General features: G+C 39.5%; 1 protein-coding gene across 1 annotated transcript; it reads right to left on the reverse strand.

The window, feature by feature from the left end:
* Window positions 1-1,571: 1,571 nt before the first annotated feature.
* ralaa (v-ral simian leukemia viral oncogene homolog Aa (ras related)) lies at window positions 1,572-25,369 on the reverse strand. The gene is made up of 5 exons (XM_084102910.1): window positions 25,080-25,369; window positions 23,198-23,451; window positions 16,740-16,948; window positions 14,311-14,485; window positions 1,572-3,232 (listed from the first exon to the last, which is right to left on the reverse strand). Exons 2-5 carry the CDS (start codon window positions 23,309-23,311, stop codon window positions 3,110-3,112), a joined length of 621 nt encoding a protein of 206 aa, XP_083959036.1. The 5' UTR covers window positions 23,312-23,451; window positions 25,080-25,369; the 3' UTR covers window positions 1,572-3,109.
* Window positions 25,370-25,422: the final 53 nt, after the last annotated feature.

Here is a 25,422-nt window from a genome sequence, read left to right on the forward strand (position 1 = left end):
ACATTGCGGAATGGTTTCCTTTGCTGCTCTATAAACCTAGTGAATACTAAGTAGACCATGGTTTCTGTGTGAACTGATTAACTTTTTAAATTATTTTTTTTAAAAGGAAGTCAGAGTTGCGTTAATATATATACTTTTTTGTTTAAAAAAAAAAAAAAAAAAACGTAATTATGAGAAGTGCCCTTTATTTCACTTGAGCCCCTGCCCCTCAAAATTTCTGTGCACGTCCCTGCTAGACAACTGAAAATGAGCTACTGTATATTTTACTGCACATTATTTCTACCAGAACACCCTGCGAGTTCTCACACACACACACACACACACACACACATGAAGGACGAAGCCTTTGTGAGCAGAAATAGCACCGTGACAGAAATGATTCGCAAGAAAACCGAAGCGTTTGCTAGTAAAGTCTCTCGTGGACACAGTGAAACACACACACACACACACACACGATCCTGCGCTGGCCTCTGGCGTGACGTCACGTGTCAATCATAAGACGAACAGATGTCGGTTCCCCATCAGAAAGAGTCTTCAGAGTTCACATGTGCATTAGAGAGCCATCGTGCTGTGACGAACCACTCATCCCATCCCACAGACCACTCATCCCATGCTGACTCTACCATGTTTTTGGGAATAACTTCCCTCGCACTTTGTAACATATCTTTCCCTCGCGGGTCCGAAATGACCCGAAACCCTACAATTATACTTTATTTATTTATTTTGTCCAGAAAGCTTATTTTATTTCATTTTGATAGTATTTTTAATGCAATTATTTTATTTAACTTTAAATTGCTAGATTTGATATATAAATAATAAATAGTAATTTAAGCACATTCCTCACATTCTTTCAATTTAAATTCAAAATAACTCACAATTTCATGCACAACCCTTTTAATTCAGCTCTAAATATCTTACATTGGGAGTCTTTACACACATGTACACATTATAAAATAATATCTTGGTTTTAGCATTTTTACGCAAGGGAAGGATTTGTTACTTATTTAAATTTCAACCACAATTTTTGTGTGTGTGTATTCGTGGTTCAAGTGAAACAAAAAAGTCCTGGGGTCTTGGACCCCTCTGATGAACTTTATTATTATTATTATTAAAAAATGAATTTCGGGTCAGAATGACCCAAGGATGAGGTAAGTGATGGATGCTAGAAGAGCTTTGCTCAAACACTGAGCCTTTACTTCCCCTTCACAAGAACCGCTTGAATGGCGTAAAGGTAAAGGCGGCACAGAAGCGCTTTAGAAGTAGCATTTTTAGACATCTTTACACTCAAAACTCAGTGTAAAGATGCAATGCAGCATAAAAACCAGACTAGATTATACAGCTCTGATCCACCTCAGCCTCTGGTATAACAATATGCAGTTATAATTGCGTTGTAAATGCATTAATGCCCTCATTAAACAGTCACACTTCAGAGGCGCTTCTGTGCCGCCGCTGCAGAGTAAATGGGATATCTGGGATATATAACCCTTTTCCTTCCAATAAAAGGCATATAGAGGTATGATGGAAATGGTACTGAGTATAAATCAATTTCCCTGTGAATAATAAAGCACATATAAATTAGAAAAATTTATTTTTTTGAAACCGCCGAAATAAGCTTTCACATTAACAATACATGTATATAAAATTAAAATAAAAAAAAAAGCAGGAAAGCAAACTGGAAAAAAACATCAATCACGAGCGATTTCCATGAAGATGAGTGTGTGTTTCTCTGGTTAGGACTGGAAGCGTGAGTGTGTGTGAGGGACTGGAAGCGTGAGTGTGTGTGAGGGACTGGAAGCGTGAGTGTGTGTGAGCTGTTTGGGGTTTCACAACACATATGAAAAGCATGATTGTCATCGAACTGAAATGATCCGACACTAAAGACACTGTAAGGGTGTGTGTCACATTCACAACGGACATCAAGGCTTCAGGAAGTCAACACAGACACACACACTTCCTGTTTGCAACTCATATCACCATGATGGAATATTAGGTCATTAAAATAAAACTGGTTACTCACTCACATCGCATCGCTTGTTAGTGTGCTGCACTTGTTATGCGTAACAGTTACTAAATGCTCAGCCACAAACCAACAAATAATTGTTTTTAACAATGCATCATTTTCACATAAAGCTTTACATGTCATTTTCTTCAAAAGCCCATTAATCGCTCAGCTACTGTATTCTCAGCTTTTAAGACTGGAGTTATGAATGTGTGATGTAAATAAAAGGGCTCATCCAGTGTTAAACTAATAACTCATCGTCCTCTTCAGGTGATCCGAACACACCTTTACACACTTGTGTTAGTGCAATGATTGAATGACTACACTAGCACTCAAACACTTTGGGTCAGTGAGATTTAATTTAAGCAAAGATTCCTTAATCTGGTCAAAAAGTGCCAATTAAGGCATTTATAATGTTGCAAAAGATTTATATTGTCATTCTGAACATTCTGTTCATCAATGCATCACACTTTCCACAAGAGCATGAAGCTGTTTTCAACATTGATAATAATCATGAATGTTTCTTGAGCATCAGATCTTCATATTAGAGTGATTTCTGAAGGATCATGTGACACTGAAGACTGGAGTAATGATGCTGAACATTCAGCTTTGATCACAGGAATAAATTACACTTTACTGTATATTCACAGAGAGAACAGACCGCTTAAAATGGTAATATTTCACAATATTACTGTATTTTTTTACCAAAAAATGCAGCCTTGGTGAGCAGAAGAAACATTATACAATCTGACTGACCCTAAAGTGGTTGAATCACAACATCTCAACAAATCCAGCTGTGTTTAGTGCCGCCCGTTTGAGATCGGATCACCCAGGACTGAGGGGTGACACACGGCCTGGGAACTCAAGCACAAATCTGGCACATGAATGAAACTAAAACAGCTCCTCTTCCTGTGCTTTTGGACAATATGAGTGATCTGACACTAGAGAGACTCCAGGTGGACATGGACACTAGGAATGCATTGTATCAGACGGTCCAAAACCCTACACCTGACACACACACACACACACCAGCAAACACAGCGGAGGAGGATGAGTTAGCACAGGTACATGTACAGTATATGCCAAAGAGAAAGAGTAGAGGATCAGAGACTATAAAATGCAACATCTTTCGCGGATTCGTTTGGCCAGACTTTTCCTCTTCTTCTTTCCGTTCTTCTCCTTGCTGTCCTCCATCTTCCTCGCGCGGATTTCCCTCATGAGGTCGAAGAAAACCTGCAATCAAGAAGCACACCAGCTTGAATTTTTTTAAATTTAAATAATGCTAATAATTGATATTTAAAAAATATATATATTAATTTATTATATACAGCACCAGTCAAAAGTTTGGAAACATTACTATTTTTAATGTTTTTGAAAGAAGTCTCTTATGCTCATCAAGCCTGCAGTTAAAAAACAACAAACAAAAACAGTAATATTATGAAATATTATTACAATTTAAAATAATGGTTCTCTTTTTTAATATATTTTAAAATGTAATTTATTTTTGTGATGCAAAGCTGAATTTTCATCAGCAAGTACTCCAGTCTTTGGTGTCTTATGATCCTTCAGAAATCATTCTAATATGATGATTTGATACTCAGTTATTATCAATGATGGAAACAGTTGTGCTGTTTAATATATTTTTTTGGAATACTTTTTTCAGGATTCATTGATGAGTAAAACGTTAACAGCATTTATTCATAAAAACAGCATTTATTCAAAATAAAAACATTTCTAACAATATAAATCGTTACCATCACCTTTTATCAATTTAACGCATCCTTGTTGAATTAAAGTACTAATTTCTTAAAAAAAAAAATAGTTATTGTTCCCAAACTTTTGAATGGTAGTGTATATTGTTACAAAAGATTTCTATTCTAAATAAATACAGTTCTTTTTAACTTTTTATTCATCAAATAATCCTGAAAAAAGTATCTCAGGTTTTAAAAAAAATATTAAGCAGCACAACTGTTTCCAACATTGATCATAAATCAGCATATTAGAATGATTTCTGAAGGATCATAAGACACCAAAGACTGGAGTACTTGCTGATGAAAATTCAGCTTTGCATCACAAAAATAAATTACATTTTAAAGTATCTTAAAAAAGAGAACCATTATTTTAAATTGTAATAATATTTCATAATATTACTGGGTTTTTTTTTTTTTAACTGCAGGCTTGATGAGCATAAGAGACTTCTTTCAAAAACATTAAAAATAGTAATGTTTCCAAACTTTTGACTGGTACTGTATATATATACACACACACACACACACACACACACACACACACAATATCAATTATAGCATTATTTTTGCAATTGTAAATACAGTGTAAGTTCGAGCCACCTCTGATTTTGTTGATGCTGGTTTTATTTGACTGGTAACAGTGTTATTATTCTAATTGAATTTATTGATTAAATGTAACAGTCTGACATAAAAGATGATGCATACATCTAATGAAGTTATAAAAAAATGCCATTATAAAAGGTAAAAATCCCCTGGACACTAGTTTAGGGGAAATACTGCCTAAAATTAATGTCTAGCCACTGCACAGCACATGAAGAATATATGAAAAGCTTTGGGGGTCAGCTGTCTAGGACAGGACTAAACTGGGGCCATGTGATTTCACCAATGCAGAATCCAGACATTAAAACGGAATTTACAGTATAACGCGGATTTTTTGTCGAATAATAACTCTCTGAGAGTCTCTTCATGTGCATTTTACCGTTTCATTTGAGGAAAACTGTCGTCATATATCATACACACACAGAAACTCAAAGGTCTTCACCGCAACCCGTCAAAATAAAAGTTTGGTTTAACTTGAAGAAATTGTGACAGAAATATATTACTGTTGTACAGTAGAATACAGCCTCAATGTATGAATAATAATAATAATAAATTATAATTAAAATAATCTAAATTTTTCTTCCATGTTTATAATTTTAACAGTAAAGCTCTGTTGTGTAGCACATGTTTAAAAAAAAAAAGTTTGTTTAAAGGGGTGGTTGATTGTGATTTCACTTTTTTCATTTTAAATAGTGTGTAATGTTGCTGTTGGTGCATGAACATTATCTGCAAAGTTGCTGCGCTGAAAGTTCAACGTAAGCAGAGATATCGACTTTTAAAAATCAGGAAGTTTAATGCCTACAAAAAAACGACTCGAATGGGACTACAACGAGGTACTTCCCGGGTTTTATACGTAGCTAACCCATGCAAAAAAGGGGGCATGGTCATATTTCTGCGGCTTTGTCGAAGAGGAAGAGTTATAGTGGAGAGCTGTAGCCATGCCGTCGAAAGTGTGTTATTTTCACCCAGCTGCCAGGTCTTCTGTGTTCGGGCTTCATACGGACGCTGTAGTTCGTCAACAATGGCTAAAATTTATGTTTGATTATGTTCCTGAAAACTTCAATCGTAATAGCTCTCTGTGCTGCGCATTTTACGGAAGACAGCTTCCAGAATCTCCACGAATTCAATGCCGGATTCAACAAGAAACTGTTACTGTTCTGCCCCCACTTTGTGTTGCATTAGAGACATCTAGTGGTGTAAAGTTGTATTGCATTTGATTTCTTTTATTATTTTAGTCCCTCCTCTCTTGCCGTTGTTTTCCTGTCTGCTTCTGACTCTAGTCAATTGAGAGGACATGCAGCAGTTACTCTTTCTCTTTGCCTTTGATAGTTTTTGAAGGTCAAAGTCTGTAAGTATTTCTGTAGGAAGTATATCTACTTTGCTATAGTCTTTGTGTATTGTCCGTTTTAGCATAATATGTATGTTGTATTAATAGATGCTAATCGCGATTAGCATTTCTCCATAGACACCCATGTTAAAGTTAGCTTAAATGCTTACTAGTCCTGCAAGTCTCATTATAATGGCTAATTTTTCTTATGGGATAGCTATATATATGTTAGATTTGAGTTGTATATTCATGTATATGTATATATGGGCAGTTTGTAATGCCATATTGTTATGTTTCTACAGTTTTACAAAATTGGAAAGATCCTTACTAAAGGCCTCTCTCTACTCCGGTTTCCTGGGTCTTTATTTCATGGATCTTATGTTAGCTATCTGCTACGCTAACCTGTCAAAGCAAGAGCAGAATAGTAAAAAGACTTAAAATTCAGTCTGCTATCATAAGAAGAGTGAGTTATCAACACTGCAGCTCAGAAGCTCAGCCTAGATTCAACAATCTATCATGGAGGAACAAAGTGAAGAAAAACCTCAGCTATACACAGAAGATGGGCAGTCTCAATACTCCTACCATACCAGGCGCTCAACCCATTCTAGTCGTGCCTCATCACACAGTTCTGCTGCCACAAGAGCTAGAGCTAAAGCGGAAGCTGCAAAAGTCAAAGCTTCATATGCACAAAAAGAAGCAGACATGTTAATAAAGCAGGCACGGATTGAAGCGGAAGAATTTAAGAGAAAAACTGAGCTTGAAGTGGAACTGAAACGTAGGGCAACTGAGTTACAGGCCAACCTCAAAGCACTGAAAATACAGGGCGCTGCTGAAGCAGCTATTACAGAGGCTGAAATCCTTGAAGCAGCTTATGAGGAAGAAGTTGGAAAACCAACACAGCAGAATGTGACCAAATTAGCTCCGTATCACTCACATCAACGCACTAGTGAGTATGTGCAACAATATTCTCAGGAGCATGGGGAGCAACAGTCTCAACTCATGGAACCACAACTCATCTTTTCACCAGAGCACCAGCCAAACATGGACAACGGTGATACAGATAATCGTGGAATCCAAACACACAGCATGGAGGAAAATAGCGATGTCTTGTTCCAAGAATTTCCAGCACAACGCCAGAGCACGAGCACAGCCTACGCTCAGCAAAGCCATGCACGCCCTTTGAAGTTCTACCAAGATGAATGCCGCCCTCTACAGACTCACGTCACACAATCTAAAGGTAAAACCTACTTCACGCCCTCTAGAGCACCCCTGCATGATCAGTCAGACACAACAGACTTAGCCAGATACCTGATTCGCAAAGAAATAGTTAGCTCTGGGCTCCTAAAGTTTGACGATAAACCAGAGAACTACTGGGCCTGGAAAGCTTCCTTTGTCAACTCCACCAGTGATCTGAACCTAACCCCCAGGGAAGAGCTAGATTTACTGACTAAATGGCTGGGACCACAGTCTGCAGAGCAGGCCAAACGCATCCGTGCAGTTCACATCAATAATGCCAGCTCAGGACTCAAAATGGTGTGGCAGAGATTGGAAGAATACTATGGATCAGCAGAAATGATAGAAAACGCTCTGCTTAAGAAGTTAGAGGAGTTTCCAAAAATATCAAACAAGGACAATGAGAAGCTGTGGGAGCTAGGGGACCTGTTGCTAGAGCTGGAGGCAGCTAGGAAAGATGGATTCTTACCTGGACTATCTTACCTCAACACACCACGGGGAGTCAATCCCATCGCACAGAAGCTCCCCTATAACCTTCTGGAGAAATGGATCTCAGTTGGCTCTAAATATAAAGACGACCATCAGGTTCAATATCCCCCCTTTTGCGTCTTTGTAAAGTTCATCAGAGACCAAGCAAAGACAAGAAATGACCCCAGCTTTGCCGAACTGACCATGAGTGGTTCAGTTAAGATGGATAAACCTCTGAAACCCATCAAACCATCTGTGTTCACCAGGAAGACTGAGGTTTCTTCAGAAAGTGGTGATAAGCAAAACGTGGAGAAAAAGGTTGAGGATCCAGATAGATTATGTCCATTACATAATAAGCCCCATCCTCTAAGAAAATGCCGTGGCTTTCGCAGCAAGACCTTAGATGAACGAAAAGCTTACCTCAAAGAGAAACACATCTGTTTCAAGTGTTGTGCCTCAACAAGTCACCTCGCCAAGAACTGTGACAAATCTGTGCAGTGCAAAGAGTGCAACAGCAACAAACACTTAGCTGCACTTCACCCAGGGCCAGTGCCATGGAAGTCATTGAGCTCTGCTGTTAAGGAGGATCACGGCGGGGAGCAGCAGGAAGATGAGACTCCAGAGGTTATGTCAAAGTGCACAGAAGTCTGCGGGGACTCATTCGGCTCCCGATCATGCTCCAAAATATGTTTGGTCCGAGTCTACCCTGCAAGCCAAAGAGAGAAAGCTGTTAAAGCATACGCTGTCCTTGATGAGCAGAGTAATAAGTCCCTGGCCAAGACCGAGCTATTCGACCTTTTGGGCATTGGAGCAAATGCTGCACCATACACCCTTAAAACATGCTCAGGGATTGTGGAAACATCAGGACGACGTGCAAGCAACCTCATAGTTGAGTCAATAGATGGAAATGTACAGATCTCGCTTCCATCACTCATAGAGTGTGACATGATGCCAGATGACCGTTCAGAGATCCCCTCAGCAGAAATAGCACATCATTATTCTCACCTCAAGCCAGTGGCGGATAAAATCCCAGCCATAGATCCGGATGCAGCCATTCTTCTTCTACTCGGCCGAGACATACTGCGCGTACACAAAGTACGTAAACAGTATAATGGACCCAACAATGCTCCATATGCACAACAACTTGACCTCGGCTGGGTCATTGTTGGAGAAGTATGTCTCAGAGGAGCCCACAAGCCTAGCAGTGTTAATGTTTACAGGACCGATGTCCTACCTACTGGGCGTACGTCTTTCCTTAAACCATGTCATAGTGTTATTCACATCCAAGAAAAGTTTGACAAGAGGAGATCAAGTTACAGTATACTAACCTTGAAAGAGATGGACATACTGGCAGATGACACCGATGATCTTGGAAGCACAGTATTCAAAAGAACAAAAGAGGATGAGAAAATAGCTTTGTCTATTGAAGATCAAGCCTTCCTTGAGATCATGGACAAAAACGTCTACATGAATGAAGCAAACAGTTGGGTAGCTCCCTTACCATTCCATTCCTCAAGGCGCCGTCTCCCAAATAATAGAGAGCAAGCAGCCAAACGTCTCTCATCTCTGTGTCGCACACTGGATAGAAAGCCAGACATGAAAAAACAATATATGGATTTCATGCAGAAAATCTTCGAGTCAAACCAGGCAGAACTAGCTCCGCCATTGAAAGAGAATCAAGAGTGCTGGTATCTACCAACATTTGGTGTCTACCACCCTAAAAAGCCAGACCAAATACGGGTGGTGTTTGACTCCAGTGCCAGGCACGAAGGTGTCTCCCTCAACGACATCCTCTTAAAGGGACCAGACCTCAATAATACTCTTCTTGGCGTCCTTCTTCGTTTCCGCAGGGAGCCTTTTGCAGTCACAGCAGATGTGCAACAGATGTTTTACTGTTTCACAGTCTGTGAGGAACACCGTGATTTCCTAAGATTCTTGTGGTTCGAAGATAATGACTTCACAAAACCAGTGACTGAATACCGAATGACAGTACATGTATTCGGTAACAGCCCTTCACCAGCTGTAGCCATTTATGGCTTGAGACGGGCAGCGCAAGAAGGACAAAAGGAACATGGCCAAGATGCTAAGCAGTTCGTCATGCGGAACTTTTATGTGGATGATGGACTCGCCTCATTCTCCACTGCAGAAGAAGCCATCGACATTCTGAAAAGAACAAGGGAAATGTTAGCTGAGTCAAGCATCATGTTGCACAAGATAGCATCAAACAGCAGCACTGTTATGAACGCTTTCCCATCTGAAGATCGTGCCAAAGATCTAAAGGATCTGGATCTGTCATCTGATCCTTTGCCTCTCCAACGCAGTCTAGGCCTCATATGGGACCTGCAAACAGACAGCTTCTCCTTCTGCGTGTCTGATGAGGAAAAACCATTCACTAAAAGGGGCATCCTTTCGACGGTCAACAGTATATACGATCCCTTGGGGTTTGTGGCACCTATCACGATTCAGGGAAAGGCTTTGGTGAGAGATATCTCCATAGAAGAGTACGATTGGGACACTCAGCTACCAGACGACAAAATAATCCAGTGGAAAGCCTGGAAAGATTCCCTGATGGAACTTAAGCTACTCCAGATCCAGAGGACCTACCTTTCTGTTTCTCTGCTTGCCACTGTACACAGAGAAATTTGTGTCTTCGCGGATGCATCAACTCTAGCTATATCAGCTGTAGCCTACCTTAAGGCAGTTGATACAGAAGGACACAGTCATGTCGGGTTCATCATGGGGAAGTCCAAGCTGGCTCCACGTCCTGCACACACTGTCCCTCGTTTGGAGCTGTGTGCAGCTGTCTTGGCAACAGAGCTTGCAGACCTGATAATGGATGAAATCGATGTGGAGATTCACACAGTCAAGTTCTACACGGACAGTAGGATTGTACTTGGCTACATTCATAACACGTCCAGGAACTTCTATGTCTATGTCGCAAACAGAGTGACAAGAATCAGGAAATCCTCTCACCCTAATCAGTGGCACTACATCAGCACCAGCCATAATCCTGCAGATCATGGATCCAGGTCTGTCCCAGCCACTCTCCTAAAAGACACCAACTGGTTTTCAGGTCCAGCTTTTCTGACAAAACCTCAGTGGGATGAGTCTCCTCAGCCAGAGATATTTGACCTTCTACATCCAGAGTCTGATGCAGAAATCCGCCCTCAAGTTTCAACCTATGCTACAAAAGCTACAGGTGGAGGTATCGGCTCTCATCGGTTTAGTAGATTCTCCAGTTGGAAATCACTTACCCGTGCAACAGCCAGGCTCATCCAAAAGGCCAGAGCCTACTCCAAAAATACTGACCATAAACAGAGAATGGGTGAGCTTCCTCAGGCAAAACTCATAATTATGAGAAGCGTACAACAGGACTTCTTTAAAGAGGTAATTAAAGACCTCTCAAATGGTGAAGAAGTCTCCAGACACAGTTCAATCAGAAGTTTGGATCCCATCATTGATGACAATGGTTTGCTGAGAGTTGGAGGCCGAATATCGTCAGCAGACTTGTCCTGGGAAGAAAAGCATCCAATCCTTCTTCCTAAAAACCATCATGTCTCTACTCTGCTGGTAAGACATTACCATGAACAGGTTGCTCACCAAGGACGACACTTCACTGAAGGCGCAGTTCGAACAGCTGGACTGTGGATAACAGGAAGTAAGAGATTGGTGTCAAGTGTGATTCACAAATGTGTGATCTGCAAAAGATTAAGAGGAAAGTTGGAAGAACAAAAAATGTCTGACTTACCTCTAGACAGACTCACCATGGATCCTCCGTTCACGAATGTTGGACTTGACGTTTTCGGACCTTGGACCATCTCGTCGCGCAGGACCAGAGGTGGTCATGTAGAAAACAAACGCTGGGCAGTTATGTTCACCTGTTTGAGTACACGAGCGGTGCATATTGAGGTCGTAGAGACCATGTCAACCTCCAGCTTCATCAATGCTTTGAGGAGATTTACCGCTATCAGAGGTCCTGTGAGACTGCTCCGTTCCGATAGGGGCACAAACTTTGTTGGAGCTTGCAAAGAACTGCAAATAAACTCAGAAGATCCAGAGTTGAAAGCTCACCTGCAAGAAAAAAGTTGCACCTGGATATTCAATCCTCCACACTCCTCTCACATGGGTGGAGTGTGGGAGAGGATGATCGGTGTTGCACGCCGCATTTTGGATGCCATGTTGTTGAAGGAGAACTGTCGCCTCTCTCATGAAGTACTTGTGACTCTCATGGCTGAAGTCATGGCAATCATGAACGCAAGACCTCTGATTCCAGTGTCCTCTGATCCAGGGATGCCAGCTGTTCTCACACCAGCAATGCTGCTCACTCAGAAGATTGACCCAGTATCTGCTCCTCTGGGGAACATGGATCTCAAAGATCTCTATAGCAAGCAATGGAGGCAAGTCCAAAGCCTCGCTGAAACTTTCTGGAGACGCTGGAAGCAAGAGTACTTGGAGACGCTCCAGCCCCGCAAGAAGTGGAAATCAGAAAGACCGAATCTGGAAGTTGGAGATGTGGTACTCCTTAAAGACACTCAAGTTAAAAGGAATGAGTGGCCCACAGGTGTTATTGTGGAAACCATCCCCAGCCGTGATGGCAGGATTCGGAAAGTCAATGTGAAGATCATGAGACAGGGTACTCCCAAGGTGTATTCAAGACCTGTTTCAGACGTTGTGCTGCTTCTCAGTAAAGGGACATAGTGGTATTATTTAATACCAGGCGGGGAGTGTTCTGCCCCCACTTTGTGTTGCATTAGAGACATCTAGTGGTGTAAAGTTGTATTGCATTTGATTTCTTTTATTATTTTAGTCCCTCCTCTCTTGCCGTTGTTTTCCTGTCTGCTTCTGACTCTAGTCAATTGAGAGGACATGCAGCAGTTACTCTTTCTCTTTGCCTTTGATAGTTTTTGAAGGTCAAAGTCTGTAAGTATTTCTGTAGGAAGTATATCTACTTTGCTATAGTCTTTGTGTATTGTCCGTTTTAGCATAATATGTATGTTGTATTAATAGATGCTAATCGCGATTAGCATTTCTCCATAGACACCCATGTTAAAGTTAGCTTAAATGCTTACTAGTCCTGCAAGTCTCATTATAATGGCTAATTTTTCTTATGGGATAGCTATATATATGTTAGATTTGAGTTGTATATTCATGTATATGTATATATGGGCAGTTTGTAATGCCATATTGTTATGTTTCTACAGTTTTACAAAATTGGAAAGATCCTTACTAAAGGCCTCTCTCTACTCCGGTTTCCTGGGTCTTTATTTCATGGATCTTATGTTAGCTATCTGCTACGCTAACCTGTCAAAGCAAGAGCAGAATAGTTACTAAAACATGAAGCAGTTCCAACTTTACAACCAGAGACAGCAGTTGTTGAGCCACAACCTGTAAGTAAGACTTAATAATTTTAAATGTATTTGCATGTATAATTTCAGACGTAATGTTTTTGTTTTATCAAGGACGTAAACAAATGCCAGCGCTGGCTTTAGTAGCCACTTACACGTACAAACGCGTACAAACATTTTGAACCTGAATTTGTAATTATGTACTAATTTTGTAAATGTATTTTCCATGTATATTTTATGACGATCGATTTGATCAAGAACGTAAACCAATGCCAACGCTGTTTGTTTATAGCCAGTTAGTTCGATGCTATTTTGTGTGTATAAGACAAACGTGTATGAAGTTAAAAAATATATATATGTAGCCTAATCGCAACAGCAAACTTCAGCTGCTGAAGTTAAAACAATAACTTTAAAAAACGGTATTACTCAGTCATTTATTCAGTTATATTAAATGTTTAATCAGGAGAAAACCGTATCTCAAAAGCTAACAAGCAGCAGTAGCATTTTCAAGTAACAGCATATCGAAATACATATATATTAGAATAGAATAATAATAATAAAAAATGTACCATTCAGAAACGTTTTGTAAGAGCCGTGTTTTCGGAGGTTGCTTGACTCTCTTCATTGTCGCTTCCTGGGTCTGATATTTACATTTGACCGGAGCACATGCACATGCAACTTTCGCCCGTAAAGGTAATGGGCGTGAAGTTTCCGGACAACATGCACTACGCAGTTTAGCCAATTACAACACACCGGCGCAACTAACCAATCTGAGCCCATTGCCTGTTTCCGAGGGAGTGTTTTCATAGAATCAGGAAGTCAACCGGTCGTTCAAATGACAGAGGAGAAAGCGGCTTACAATAAAGGTGAAATTTATGAAAAATAAGACTTAAAAAAAAAAAAAAAACCCGAAGACATGTTATATTGCACCCCATAAACACAATCATGCAACGAAAAAAAGCAGTAAACCACCCCTTTAATTTCAAATGATTGAAAGATAAATTAAATTAATGTTTTATGCATTCATTTGATTGCCAGAAAAAAATTATTAGAATAGAAATGATTTTTTTAATTATTATTAAATGGTTTTTGTTAATTCAATTAATCAGATATGCATTTTGATCATGACATTTAATTAAACCATTAAAAATGGAATCCAGAAAACTTAAAACAGAAAACACAGAATTTAGTAAAAATACAAGGGAATCTAAAATATTTTTTTTTTATTCACAAGGCCATAAACATGTAATTGTTGTTAAACTTTTAATAAATTATTGTTATATTGTCTAAGTTTCATGATTTCAATTAATTAGACATGCTTTTTGATTAAACATTTTTTAATTTAACCATTAAAATGGAGTAAAAAAATTAAAAAATGGAATTCAGGAAAAAATAAAACGGATTTCCAGTCAAGACATCAGCACAAAAACACACTCAGCAAAACATTGCATAATTATTGTTTTCGACAAAATCCCAGAGGTATCATTTGTTCGCATAATCGCAGTGTAGAGGATGTACTGTAGTTCAACAGCATTTGCCCAGTAACTGGCCATCTCTCCACTATACAGCCTCAGGCTCACACACACTGACCTTGTCTACGTTGGCGCGGGTCTTGGCAGACGTCTCCACGTAACACACACCCCACTGGTCCGCTCGGGCCTTGGCCTCGTCGGCGCTCACCTGCCTCCGGTCCTCCAGATCAGACTTATTCCCCACCAGCAGGAACGGCACGTTCTCGTCCTCTTTCACACGCAGGATCTGCTCTCTGGGAAGAGAGGAATGTTTCTATGTCAAATATAACTCTAATGGAAATCAATATCCATAAAAGCAGTCAAAAGCATAAACAACAAAAAAACGTTGAAACCTTTTAACTAATGTGATTTAAGTATGTGCAAAACTATATATTTCCATCTACATCCAATTAAAGTACCATTACTAAAACTTAAAGCAAATAAAGGAAATAAATATAAAATGGAAACACTTTACAATAAGATTCTATTGGTTAATGTGAGTTAATGCATTAACTAACAATGAGCAATGCATTTGTTACAGTACGCATTCATCTTTGTCAATGGTAGTTAATAAAAATACAACTGTTTATTGTAAACTCAGGTCTAATAAATAATATTAACAGATATTGATTTTAATAATGCATTAGCTGAAATTAACACTACCTAAGATTAATACATGCTTTAGAAGTGTTTGTCATTGTTAGTTTGTGTTAACTAATGTAGTTTACTAATGTTAACAAATCTTAAACCGATAACAATAAGGTTTAATTAGTTAACATTAGTTAAAATAGCTAATAATGAATACTTCTACAGCATTTTTTAATCTTAATTAATGTTAATCTCAATATATGTAGGGTAAAAAGTTGTATCTGTTAATATTAGTTAATGCACTGTGAACTAACATTTATATTGACTAAAATTAACAAAGGTTAATAAATGCTGTAAAAAACATTGCTCTTTGTTAGTTATACAAGTTAAGGCATTAACTACTGAGATGTTATTGTAAAGTGTCGCCCCTAACGACTTACTGTATACAAAATACAAATGAATAAAATAAGTCTCTGATGTCCCCAGAGTGTGTGTGTGAAGTTTTAGCTCTAAATACCCCACAGATTATTTTTTACAGCATGTTAAAATTGTCCCTTTTTGAGGGTCAGTAAAAACGTGTCGTTTCGTGTGTGTCCCTTTAAATGCAAATGAGCTGCTGCTCCCGGCACAGAGGGCGGAGCTTCAACAGCTTCAGTCAGACAAAGATGGAGAGACTCAAGAATAAGTGACACGTAGAAGCAACAGGACGTTTCTGAATGGTTAGTTGATGCATTTATGTTGCTGATGTGGAGTTAACTATCTTCTAGTCTTTGATTAGCATATTCTGTCATGATAATCTATAAATCGCTCGTGTGGGAACGGTTGTAAGATGCCTTCAGAGTGACATGATATTGCGTTTGTGTTGCGTACGGTATTGCATGTGAAAAGACGGATGCGACAGCGTGAGCTTGAACTCACAAATGTGTTCGACTATAACAATTCTTCTCAACATGGACTGCGTGTTCCCGGGGGCGGGGTTTATGTAAATGTGAGGGTTAGTGATGTCAATCACCCGGGGGCGGGGTTTATGTAAATGTGAGGGTTAGTGATGTCAATCACCCGGGGGCGGGGTTTATGTAAATGTGAGGGTTAGTGATGTCACTCACCCGGGGGCGGGGTTTATGTAAATGTGAGGGTTAGTGATGTCAATCACCCAGGGGCGGGGTTTATGTGAATGTGAGGGTTAGTGATGTCAATCACCCAGGGGCGGGGTTTATGTAAATGTGAGGGTTAGTGATGTCACTCACCCGGGGGCGGGGTTTATGTGAATGTGAGGGTTAGTGATGTCACTCACCCGGGGGCGGGGTTTATGTAAATTTGAGGGTTAGTGAGGTCACTCACCCGGGGGCGGGGTTTATGTGAATGTGAGGGTTAGTGATGTCAATCACCCGGGGGCGGGGTTTATGTGAATGTGAGGGTTAGTGATGTCACTCACCCGGGGGCGGGGTTTATGTGAATGTGAGGGTTAGTGATGTCACTCACCCGGGGTTTATGTGAGGGTTAGTGATGTCACTCACCCCGGGGCGGGGTTTATGTAAATGTATGGGTTAGTGATGTCACTCACCCGGGGGCGGGGTTTATGTGAATGTGAGGGTTAGTGATGTCACTCACCCAGGGGCGGGGTTTATGTAAATGTGTGGGGGTTAGTGATGTCACTCACCCGGGGGCGGGGTTTATGTAAATTTAAAGTTTATGTGAAGAAGCTCATTGTAGTCCCTACCAGCCGTTTGTTGTAGTCCTTAAACGATTTCTTTAAAAGCATATATCTTCCTTTGCTTTGAACTTTGCAGATGTTGTTTATGCTCAAACAGCAACATTACACACTAACTAAAGTTAGAAAAGTGAGATCATAAATCAACCACCCCTTTAAGTCTAAAATCGATACAGCTCCTTTAAATAAGCTGAAGATGTGTAAATCACCTGAAATCAGCAGTCGCTGCAAACGACTCTAGTTCAGTGATGGAGAAGACACAGAGGAAGCCCTCTCCGCTCCTGAAGTAGTTATCCCGGATCGCAGCGTAGTCCTCCTGCCCGGCCGTGTCCAGAATATCTATCTGCACTTCTTCCCCGTCCAGAACCACCTTCTTTCTGTAGCTGTCCGCCTTCGTGGGCTCGTAGTCCTCCACAAACTGAGGAGGAGGAGGAGATGGAGGTGCGTATAGGGGTTTACATGTGGAGCGAAATCAGGGCGATGGACAGATATCAGCTGGCATTTGCTGAGTGGGTTTTATTTAAACAGTCTATGACCTGTAACCGCTGGAGGGTCTCATCAGCAAACGTCCAAAGGAACATTTAAAATATTAACAGGCAATTAAAGCATTTAATAAATTAAAATAACCTAACTCTAATATTGAGCTAATGTATTAGAGCTGCCAGATTCTTTTCTCCAGAGGACCATTTATTTTAATGTGGGCCGGTCCGATTCTTTTTAAAATATAAATAAATTGTTTTTACTGGCCGACAGCACATAGGATGGTTTGTATCGCGTGGTTATAATAATAATAATTTAATAAACATTACTGCATTACTCATCTGTAGCAGGAACCATGGCCGTAGCCAGCTATGAGGTCACAGAGGTCTGAATAATAATGGTGTATATAATAAAGGTTTGAAATAATTGCCTGATATAGTATTAACTCGACTTTAGTGCTGCAAGGATATTACACAGCGTATCATTTGTTAATGGCCATAAAGTGCGAGATAAGATGGAAGTGGATGGAAACTAAACATTTCATAATTGACAGCTGTTTTAAGATAGAAATGATAAACAACCAACAAAAATAATCAGGCAAACTAATAAACTTTTGATTCATTTTGAATAGAAAACAGGTCTATATAATTTACATAACATCCATATATGTAATAATTTTAGTAACTGTCAATGTGAGAAAACAAGAGACCTTAATGTAACCGTTTTAATAATGAATGTGTACATACTGTGAATGAATTTAATAAACTTAGCTTTCCTGGTAGCCTTCAGTAAATGAACTTGATTGAAAAATGATTCACAAAACATATAAATATCAGGTGACCCTATGTTTACTTTCTACACTGATAGAGACGGAAATGAGAAGACTATCGGTCAAAGCTCAGCTTTAGGAGGGGAAGAGACTGAGAGAGAAGACAGACTGATGGAGATGAGGAGAGAGCGGTACTGACAGATAATCTGCTGCCACTGACAGGGTTTTAAAAGCTATTTCTTATCAATTATTTTGGCCTTCAAAAGTCTTAAATTGCACATATGTACTGTAGTAGACCAGAGAAATCCACATTTTCTTGGGGAGCAAGCCCGATACTAGAGATGCACCGATATGAAACTTTTAGCCGATACCGATAACCGATAATTCTTTATATTTTTAAAGCCGATAAATCTAAATCCAAATTTTCATATAATTTTTGAGAGCCTGTTTACAAAAGCAAATGTCTCAGCATTAACAGCCATGTCCCAAGCGCACAATTATTATGAGGTTCTCATTATAATTTTATGAAGCGTAGGCCTATATGACGTATATCTTGCGCTGCACATGTTGCACTTTACTGTATTTTCCTTTTTGAAGTGATTCCCATCATATTTCAAGCAATTCAAAACCATCATGATGAACAGTGCACATCTGAAACGTCTCAGCTGAAGGAAATGATACATAATCTATCGGCTTTAATATATCGGCCTAATTTACCAATCGGGCCGATAACGATAACATTAAAATTGAACATATATCGGCCGATACCGATATGGTGGCTGATATATCGTACATCCCTACTAGAAACATGCAAGCTGTTCTGTTGCTTTATTAGGCTACATGAACAAAACAAAAAACTAATCGAAATATAATTGTACTTTCATTAGAGATGCACCGATGCGAACATTTTGGCCGATACCGATAACCGATAATTCTTTATATTTTGAAAGCCGATAACCGATATATTGGCAAATAAATCTAAATCCAAATTTTGTATAATTTTTGAGATCCTGATTACAAAAACAAAAGTCTCACCATTAATAGCCATGTCCCAAACACACCATTATAATGATGTTCTCATTATAATGTTATAGTGTTGCACGATGTACCGATACTTCAAAAGTATTGCGATACTCGGAAATTAAAAACGTCACGATACCTAAATTTATCAGTATCGATACTTTAAAAAAAAAAACGCCTCCCTATGGACGTCTGTTTTTTTTCCTGACGCACGCAGCGAAGAACCTGCCGCTGTCAGTGTCATGTGACAAACTACAGCGAGATGGCTGCATGTGCGAGCACAAGTGGTCCACGACTCGTAGAAAAAGATGACGCGAGGAGTGACATATGGAAGTACGTTGCCTACCTTGCTCTGTTGCACGGTGCACTGATACTTCAAAAGTAAACCGGAAATTAAAAACGTCACGATTCCTTAATTTATTAGTATCGATACTTCTAAGAATGACCGCGTACCAGATTTGTAAGGCCGGCGACACACTGGCTGCGTGTCGTGTCCGTTATTATTTCGGCTCCCATGTTCACTGCCTGCGTGACACACGCGTCTGGGCGCAGCTCGAGACGCGCGGAAAAGCGTTTCCAGGCAAAATAGAATAGGAAAAGATGTTTCTGTCATTTTGACATGAATACATATTAATCAATGACATTTTGATGTTTGAAAGTTTTGACAAATACAATATAAAATGTAATTTGCACCTCTCAATACAGAACGAATTATTCTGTAGCCTATTTTGCCGTCAACACTGCCGACGTTGTCTTTGCTGCTATATATTTATGTTTAACATGAAGTATAGGCCTTCCACAACTCTCTCCCCACGTCAAATATATCACCAATGAGGCTTATCGTATGTTACCAATATTAAACATTGTTTAATATAATCGCTGTTCATATTTTTATTCAAAGTTCAGAATCAAGATAAAGCTCTTATGTTTCTTATGATAAATGAGATAATGCTGCTAAATTTATATTTTTTTTACCTTGAAATGTCATTGCTCTAATTTATTTTTTATATTTTGATATTTCATATTTTGTTCAAATGTTTAATATATCTGCTGTTCATATGTTCATTTATTAGTGTGTTATATAATTAGAATGTTGTCCCGGTTTTAAAATAAAGCACAGCAATGATATTTGAGAGAGTGTTTCTCCCTTTTCAGGAAAAGTATCGAAAAAGTATCGAAATCGCAATACTTGACTTGGTATCGGTATCGAAACAATAATTTTGGTATCGTGACAACACTATAATGTTATGTAGCCGATATGACAGACTTGCACATGTTGCACTTTACTGTATTTTCCTTCTTTGAAGTGATTCCAATCATATTTCAAGCCCATCATGGTGAACAGTGCACATCTGAAGTGTCTCAGATGAAGGAAATAAGCCATTATTTATCGGCTTTAATATCCATTATCTATCAGCTTTAATACGCATGATATATTGGCCACCATATCGGTATCGGCCGATATATGTAAATTTTTTATGTTATTTTTATCGACCTGATTGGTAAATTAGGCCGATAACAATAACATTAAAATTGAACATATATCGGCTGATACCGATACAGTGGCCGATATATCGTGCATCCCTACTAGAAACATGCAGCTGTTCTGTTGCTCGACCAGCTTTAACCAGTCTTAACCCTTTAAAACCGGATGTGTCGTCGACGACACAGCCAACCAAGCTGTATTCATGTCACTGTAACTCTTCAACCGTTTGCACTATCAAAATAATTTAAATAGTTCCTGAAAGTAGACATCATGCGCTTTTCGCCAATATACGGCTTATTACGGTAATGTCATGCTTTCCGTCTGCAAATGACAGCAGCGCGGGATGGAAGGATTTGAACAGAGAGATTCGACGCGCGGCAGGTTAGAGTGTTTTGGATTGCATAAAATAATAAAAGAAACGAACAAATACATGGCGAAAGAAGTGTTAGACAGCAGAAGAGGGGATTGGGATGATTTTTTATGAAATTTGGGAGGCGGATGGCCGTTACTCTTTCACGTATGTAAGCATGTAGTGCGTGCGTGTGCATGCCTGAATGGGTGCATTTGTATGTGTGTGTGTATGAAAAAAAAGTATCCTAAATGAAAACTGTGCAACTCAATTTCACAAAAAAGACTTGTATATATGTATTATAGTTCATTTTTCAACTTTAAAGTGTTAGTTTCTTTCGTAAGAAACTACATGTAAGCATGTAGTGCGTGCGTGTGCGTGCGTGTGCATGCCTATGAATGCGTGCATTTGTATGTGTGCGTGTATGAAAAAAAGTGTCCTACATGAAAACTGTGCAACCCAATCTCACAAAAAAGACTTGTATATATGTATTATAGTTCATTTTTCAACTTTAAAGTGTTAGTTTCTTTCGTTCATGATTTTTTTCTGCTTTTTTTCTAAATAAAAATCAGTAAATTTATTCTCGTTTTTTTATTTTTGTCTATTTAAATTCTATTTACAAACTCACCACACACAATAATGGTCAATAACTGTAATTTGTTGAAAGCTTACCTTTTTCTGAAAAAGATGACACCTTGCACATGAAGATAGCACATTGTTTTAGAATTTTACAGTCAAAAAATCAAATTATGTGAAAAACACCTATTTTAGCTTCAGGTTCTAAAGGGTTAACCAAGATGCTCTACAAAGGTCAAACCCGACCACCCAGCTGATATTGCCATCCGGACCAACTTTCCATATTTTACATGTTATTTTCCATAAGGGCAAATTACAAAACCGAGTGGTGATTTAAAACATTATTACATAATCAAAACAAAAACTTAATTAAAATATAATTGTACTTTAATTAGGGATGAACCGATATGAAGATTTTGGGGCCGATACTGATAACTTTCTTTATATTTGAAAGCCGATAACCGATATATTGACCGATAAATCGAAATCCACATTTTTATATCATTTTTGAGAGCCTGATTACAAAAACAAAAGTCTCACCATTAAAAGCCACGTCCCAAACACACCATTATGATGATGTTCTCAATATAATTTTATGTAGCTTATATGACATGTTGCACTTTCTGTATTTTCCTTTTTGAAGTGATTCCGATCATATTTCAAGCAATTAAAAACCCTAAATGTTGAACAGTGCGCATCTGAAGAGTCTCAGCTGAAGGAAATAATACATTATTTATCGGTTTTAAAGGGGACATATCATGCTAAATGCACTTTTTTAGCCCTTAAATGCATTTTGTTGTATATTTGGAGTGTTTAGAAGTACAGAAAAGATGAAATTATTCTCTTCAGGTGCTTCGTTGATATCTTTATATTCTGTTTTGGTCATATTTTTCAACCTGTTCCGATTTTTCTGTTATCTATGACGTTTTTTGAACTATTACGTCACAGTATTTGCAGCGGAACTGCCAAATAAGGACATTGACTTCCGGCCCAACACTTCGAGCAATCCGCCATTTTTATTTCTCGCTGCAATTTTGTAGTCCAAGCTAAAGGATGCAGAAGTTACGAGAGGGTAAGTTAAAATGTTCGGTTGTTGGATGTAGTAACCCACACGCTTCATTACACCGTCTAATGTAGATGAACTGCTGCGCTTGTGACAGGGCGCATGTTTAACTGAAAGAACGGGCAGAGAGAGAGAGAGACCCGGTCGCGCGCGCGCTCTCTCTCTCTCTTCAGAGCCAGGCGAAAGTGTAAACAAGACATCACCGTCTCCAAACTAGACGCTGTCTTGCTCTCTCTCCCTCGCACATATTAATCAAAATAAATCGACACGGTGGTAAAAGGTCGGAAGACCAAAGTTTCATGTGTAAATACAGTAACACACCATTGCGATACATCCATATGAAGACGTTGTTCTAACGTTACAGGTTCGTCGTCTTCATTTTCATCTCGCTCCGGCTCCGACTCGAACATGTAAGGCTGGCTGGACAAGTCTTCCGTTGTTGACATTTTGTTAATAACGTGTGAATAAAAAGTTTCTGTGCCGCTAGATAATCGTATCTCTGCTATCAAACTACAAAAATGGCCGAACGGGGTGGAGTTGAACCGAGTGTGGGCGGGGTATGAAGTGTCTCAATTGTATTTAAAGAGACCGCACCAAAACGAGTTGCTCTCAGACGCACATCAGAAAAGGGGTAGAAAAGGGGCCTGTGGAGCTATAATAATGAGGAATTCAGACCCAAGCATTGCAGTTCCGCTTTATATAGACTACAAATGTATGATTTATATGTAAAAAGGAACAATTTAAAAGCATGATATGTCTCCTTTAATATATCGGCCAAATTTTCTTGTCGGGCCGATAACGATAACATTAAAGATGAATATATATCGTCCGATACCGATATGGTGGCTGATATATCGTGCATCCCTAACTTTCATGATGTCTGTGGAAGGAAGTATTTTTGTAATATGTGGAAAGCATCCTCACCTCATCGTACATGAACTGCAAAGTTAGAGCCGACTTTCCCACACCGCCGCTCCCGACCATGATCACCTTGTGAAGCGCCAGAGAGTTCTGGCCTTTGGGTTTGGCTGTGGCCATGCTATCGGCTGCCGCTCGGGTCGGACTGAGGAGAGTCGTGGGGTTTATGGGTCGGGTCGGGGAGGAGCTGAAGGTCACTGAAGTGAAGGGTCAGGGTGGGAGTGTGTTCGAGAGAAGACCATGTACCGCCCCGTGTGCACCTGGAGGAGAACACAAATATTTACATTTCATTCTGTAATATTCCACTCACCGTTTAGCCGCAACAGCTCACCTAATACAAGAAAAGAATATGCTAATCTTACACGCCTGTCTTAAGCATTTGAATATCATTTGCATATTATTAGAACGGATTGTAATGCATCCTAAAAATACAAATAAAATGGTCAAGCGGGGAAACTATTTTCCAAGTATTCCCCAGAAGTGCTTTCCTCCATTGTTTAAAACTGACATTTCACTTAAAACAACGGGCTTATGTTCTCCTGAATAACCTTGACTCTTTCACAACTGGTTTGACAGGAATCAGCAGTAACAGAGAAACTCCCTGCGCATTTGCAAAGACATTTCTGTGAAATCTGGATCAGTGCACTAAAACTATTAAAAATTGTTTTCGTTAAATGAAATAAATCTGAAATAAAATACAAATATATAATACATCAAAGCAAATCAAACATCTCTTTAAAGTCAGCATGAAACTGTAATTGCGCTCGTCTTTTTTTCCCTATTGTGTCGTATATCCGAGTGAAACGCTTCTGGAACAATAACAGATGTGGGCGGGGCTTGATTGTGTCTGAGGAATTGATTGGATGGTTGGGGTTTGCTATTGGCCGATCTCATGTGAGTGACAGGTTGCCCCGCCCTCGTCATCAGAGAAGAAAAGAGGGGAAGTTATTATTTTAAAGCATTTTGCATTGTGATGATTGCAGATCTAACTAAATAAAAGAGCAAGACGCAATGGTGAAACTCCAATAAATCAGACTGAGGGAAATCGACAGCACACTGACATTAATAATGACTGCAAAGCTGATCGAAGTAAAGGACTGAATGGCTCATGAATAACACACGTGCTGTAATATGACTGTGAGCGTTTGCATTGGTACATTATATATGCATGTATGTATAGAGAGAGGCCAGGGTTGAGTGTGCGGAGAGTCTGCAGGCTTCACTACGGTAAGACATGTGAGATTTATGGTGTGTTTAATTAGATTAAAATAAATAAGTAGCCTAAACAATTAGAATTTGCTTTAAATAAATACGTTTAACAGTACAGTGCTATAGCGAGGAGAAAGAAACTTTAATGCAACTTAAAGATACTAAATATTTTCCAACCAATTTTTAAATTGGTATATTATACATGATCATATTTGGTGGTGTGTGTCTCCTCTGAAGGACTGAAAACCACTGTGGTAAAGCATCTTAGCCATGAACAAATACTATGGTAATCATTTAATACCATGGTGTATATCAAAATACCATGGTATTACCATCTGTTGGTATATATGGTATCACAGTGCTTTTTGTAAGGGTCATTTATACAGTCTGCTCTCACACACATACAGACACACACACACACACACACACACACACACACTAGCTGTCCGGCTAACCGTCATACACACACACACACCCATACATACAGACAGACAAATAAACACACACACACACACACACACTAGCTGTCCTGCTAGCCATCACACACACACACACACACACACACACATATACTCAAGGATTCATTAGCGCTTATCTACAAGCACCCAGCCTAGATTTAATACTATATTCATAACGACATTGATTACATATCTGCTGTAATACCTGTGCCAGATCTTACCTTTGTGTCTGCAGGTTCAGCTAAAGGTAATCAGAGACACAGGGACTCTCGGGAAGACTCCTCTTCCCTGCCGTTACTGCAGCCTCATCCCGAACAATGCCCTCAGAACCGGACCGACACCTCAGACCTGCCTTCCGTCAGTGTTTACAGCGAGCAGAAGCCGGTTGCGGTGATCTTTGGTGTGGCAGACGTCAGTCAGTCATGGGTGTGTGTGTGTGTGTAGCGCCGATGATGATCCCGATAGGCGGGTCACATGGATCCGCTTCAGTTTTCCATGCAGGGAAGCGTCTGTCTGCGCATGCGCGCGGGCACGCAATCCCCCCTCCCTCCTCTAGATTCACGT

This window comes from Abramis brama (assembly GCF_963993115.1).
Source record: "Abramis brama genome assembly, chromosome: 24".
In the NCBI taxonomy this organism is placed as follows: domain Eukaryota; kingdom Metazoa; phylum Chordata; class Actinopteri; order Cypriniformes; family Leuciscidae; genus Abramis; species Abramis brama.

Bases quoted from the DNA above. Each gene is read 5' to 3' on its own strand.
- ralaa (XM_084102910.1), bottom strand. From the start codon at position 23,311: ATGGCCACAGCCAAACCCAAAGGCCAGAACTCTCTGGCGCTTCACAAG. The intron at 16,949-23,197 runs GTGAGGATGCTT...CCTCCTCCTCAG, and splicing joins TGCAGTTCATGTACGATGAG to TTTGTGGAGGACTACGAGCC. The intron at 3,233-14,310 runs GTCAGTGTGTGT...TCTTGATTGCAG, and splicing joins CCCGCGCCAACGTAGACAAG to GTTTTCTTCGACCTCATGAG.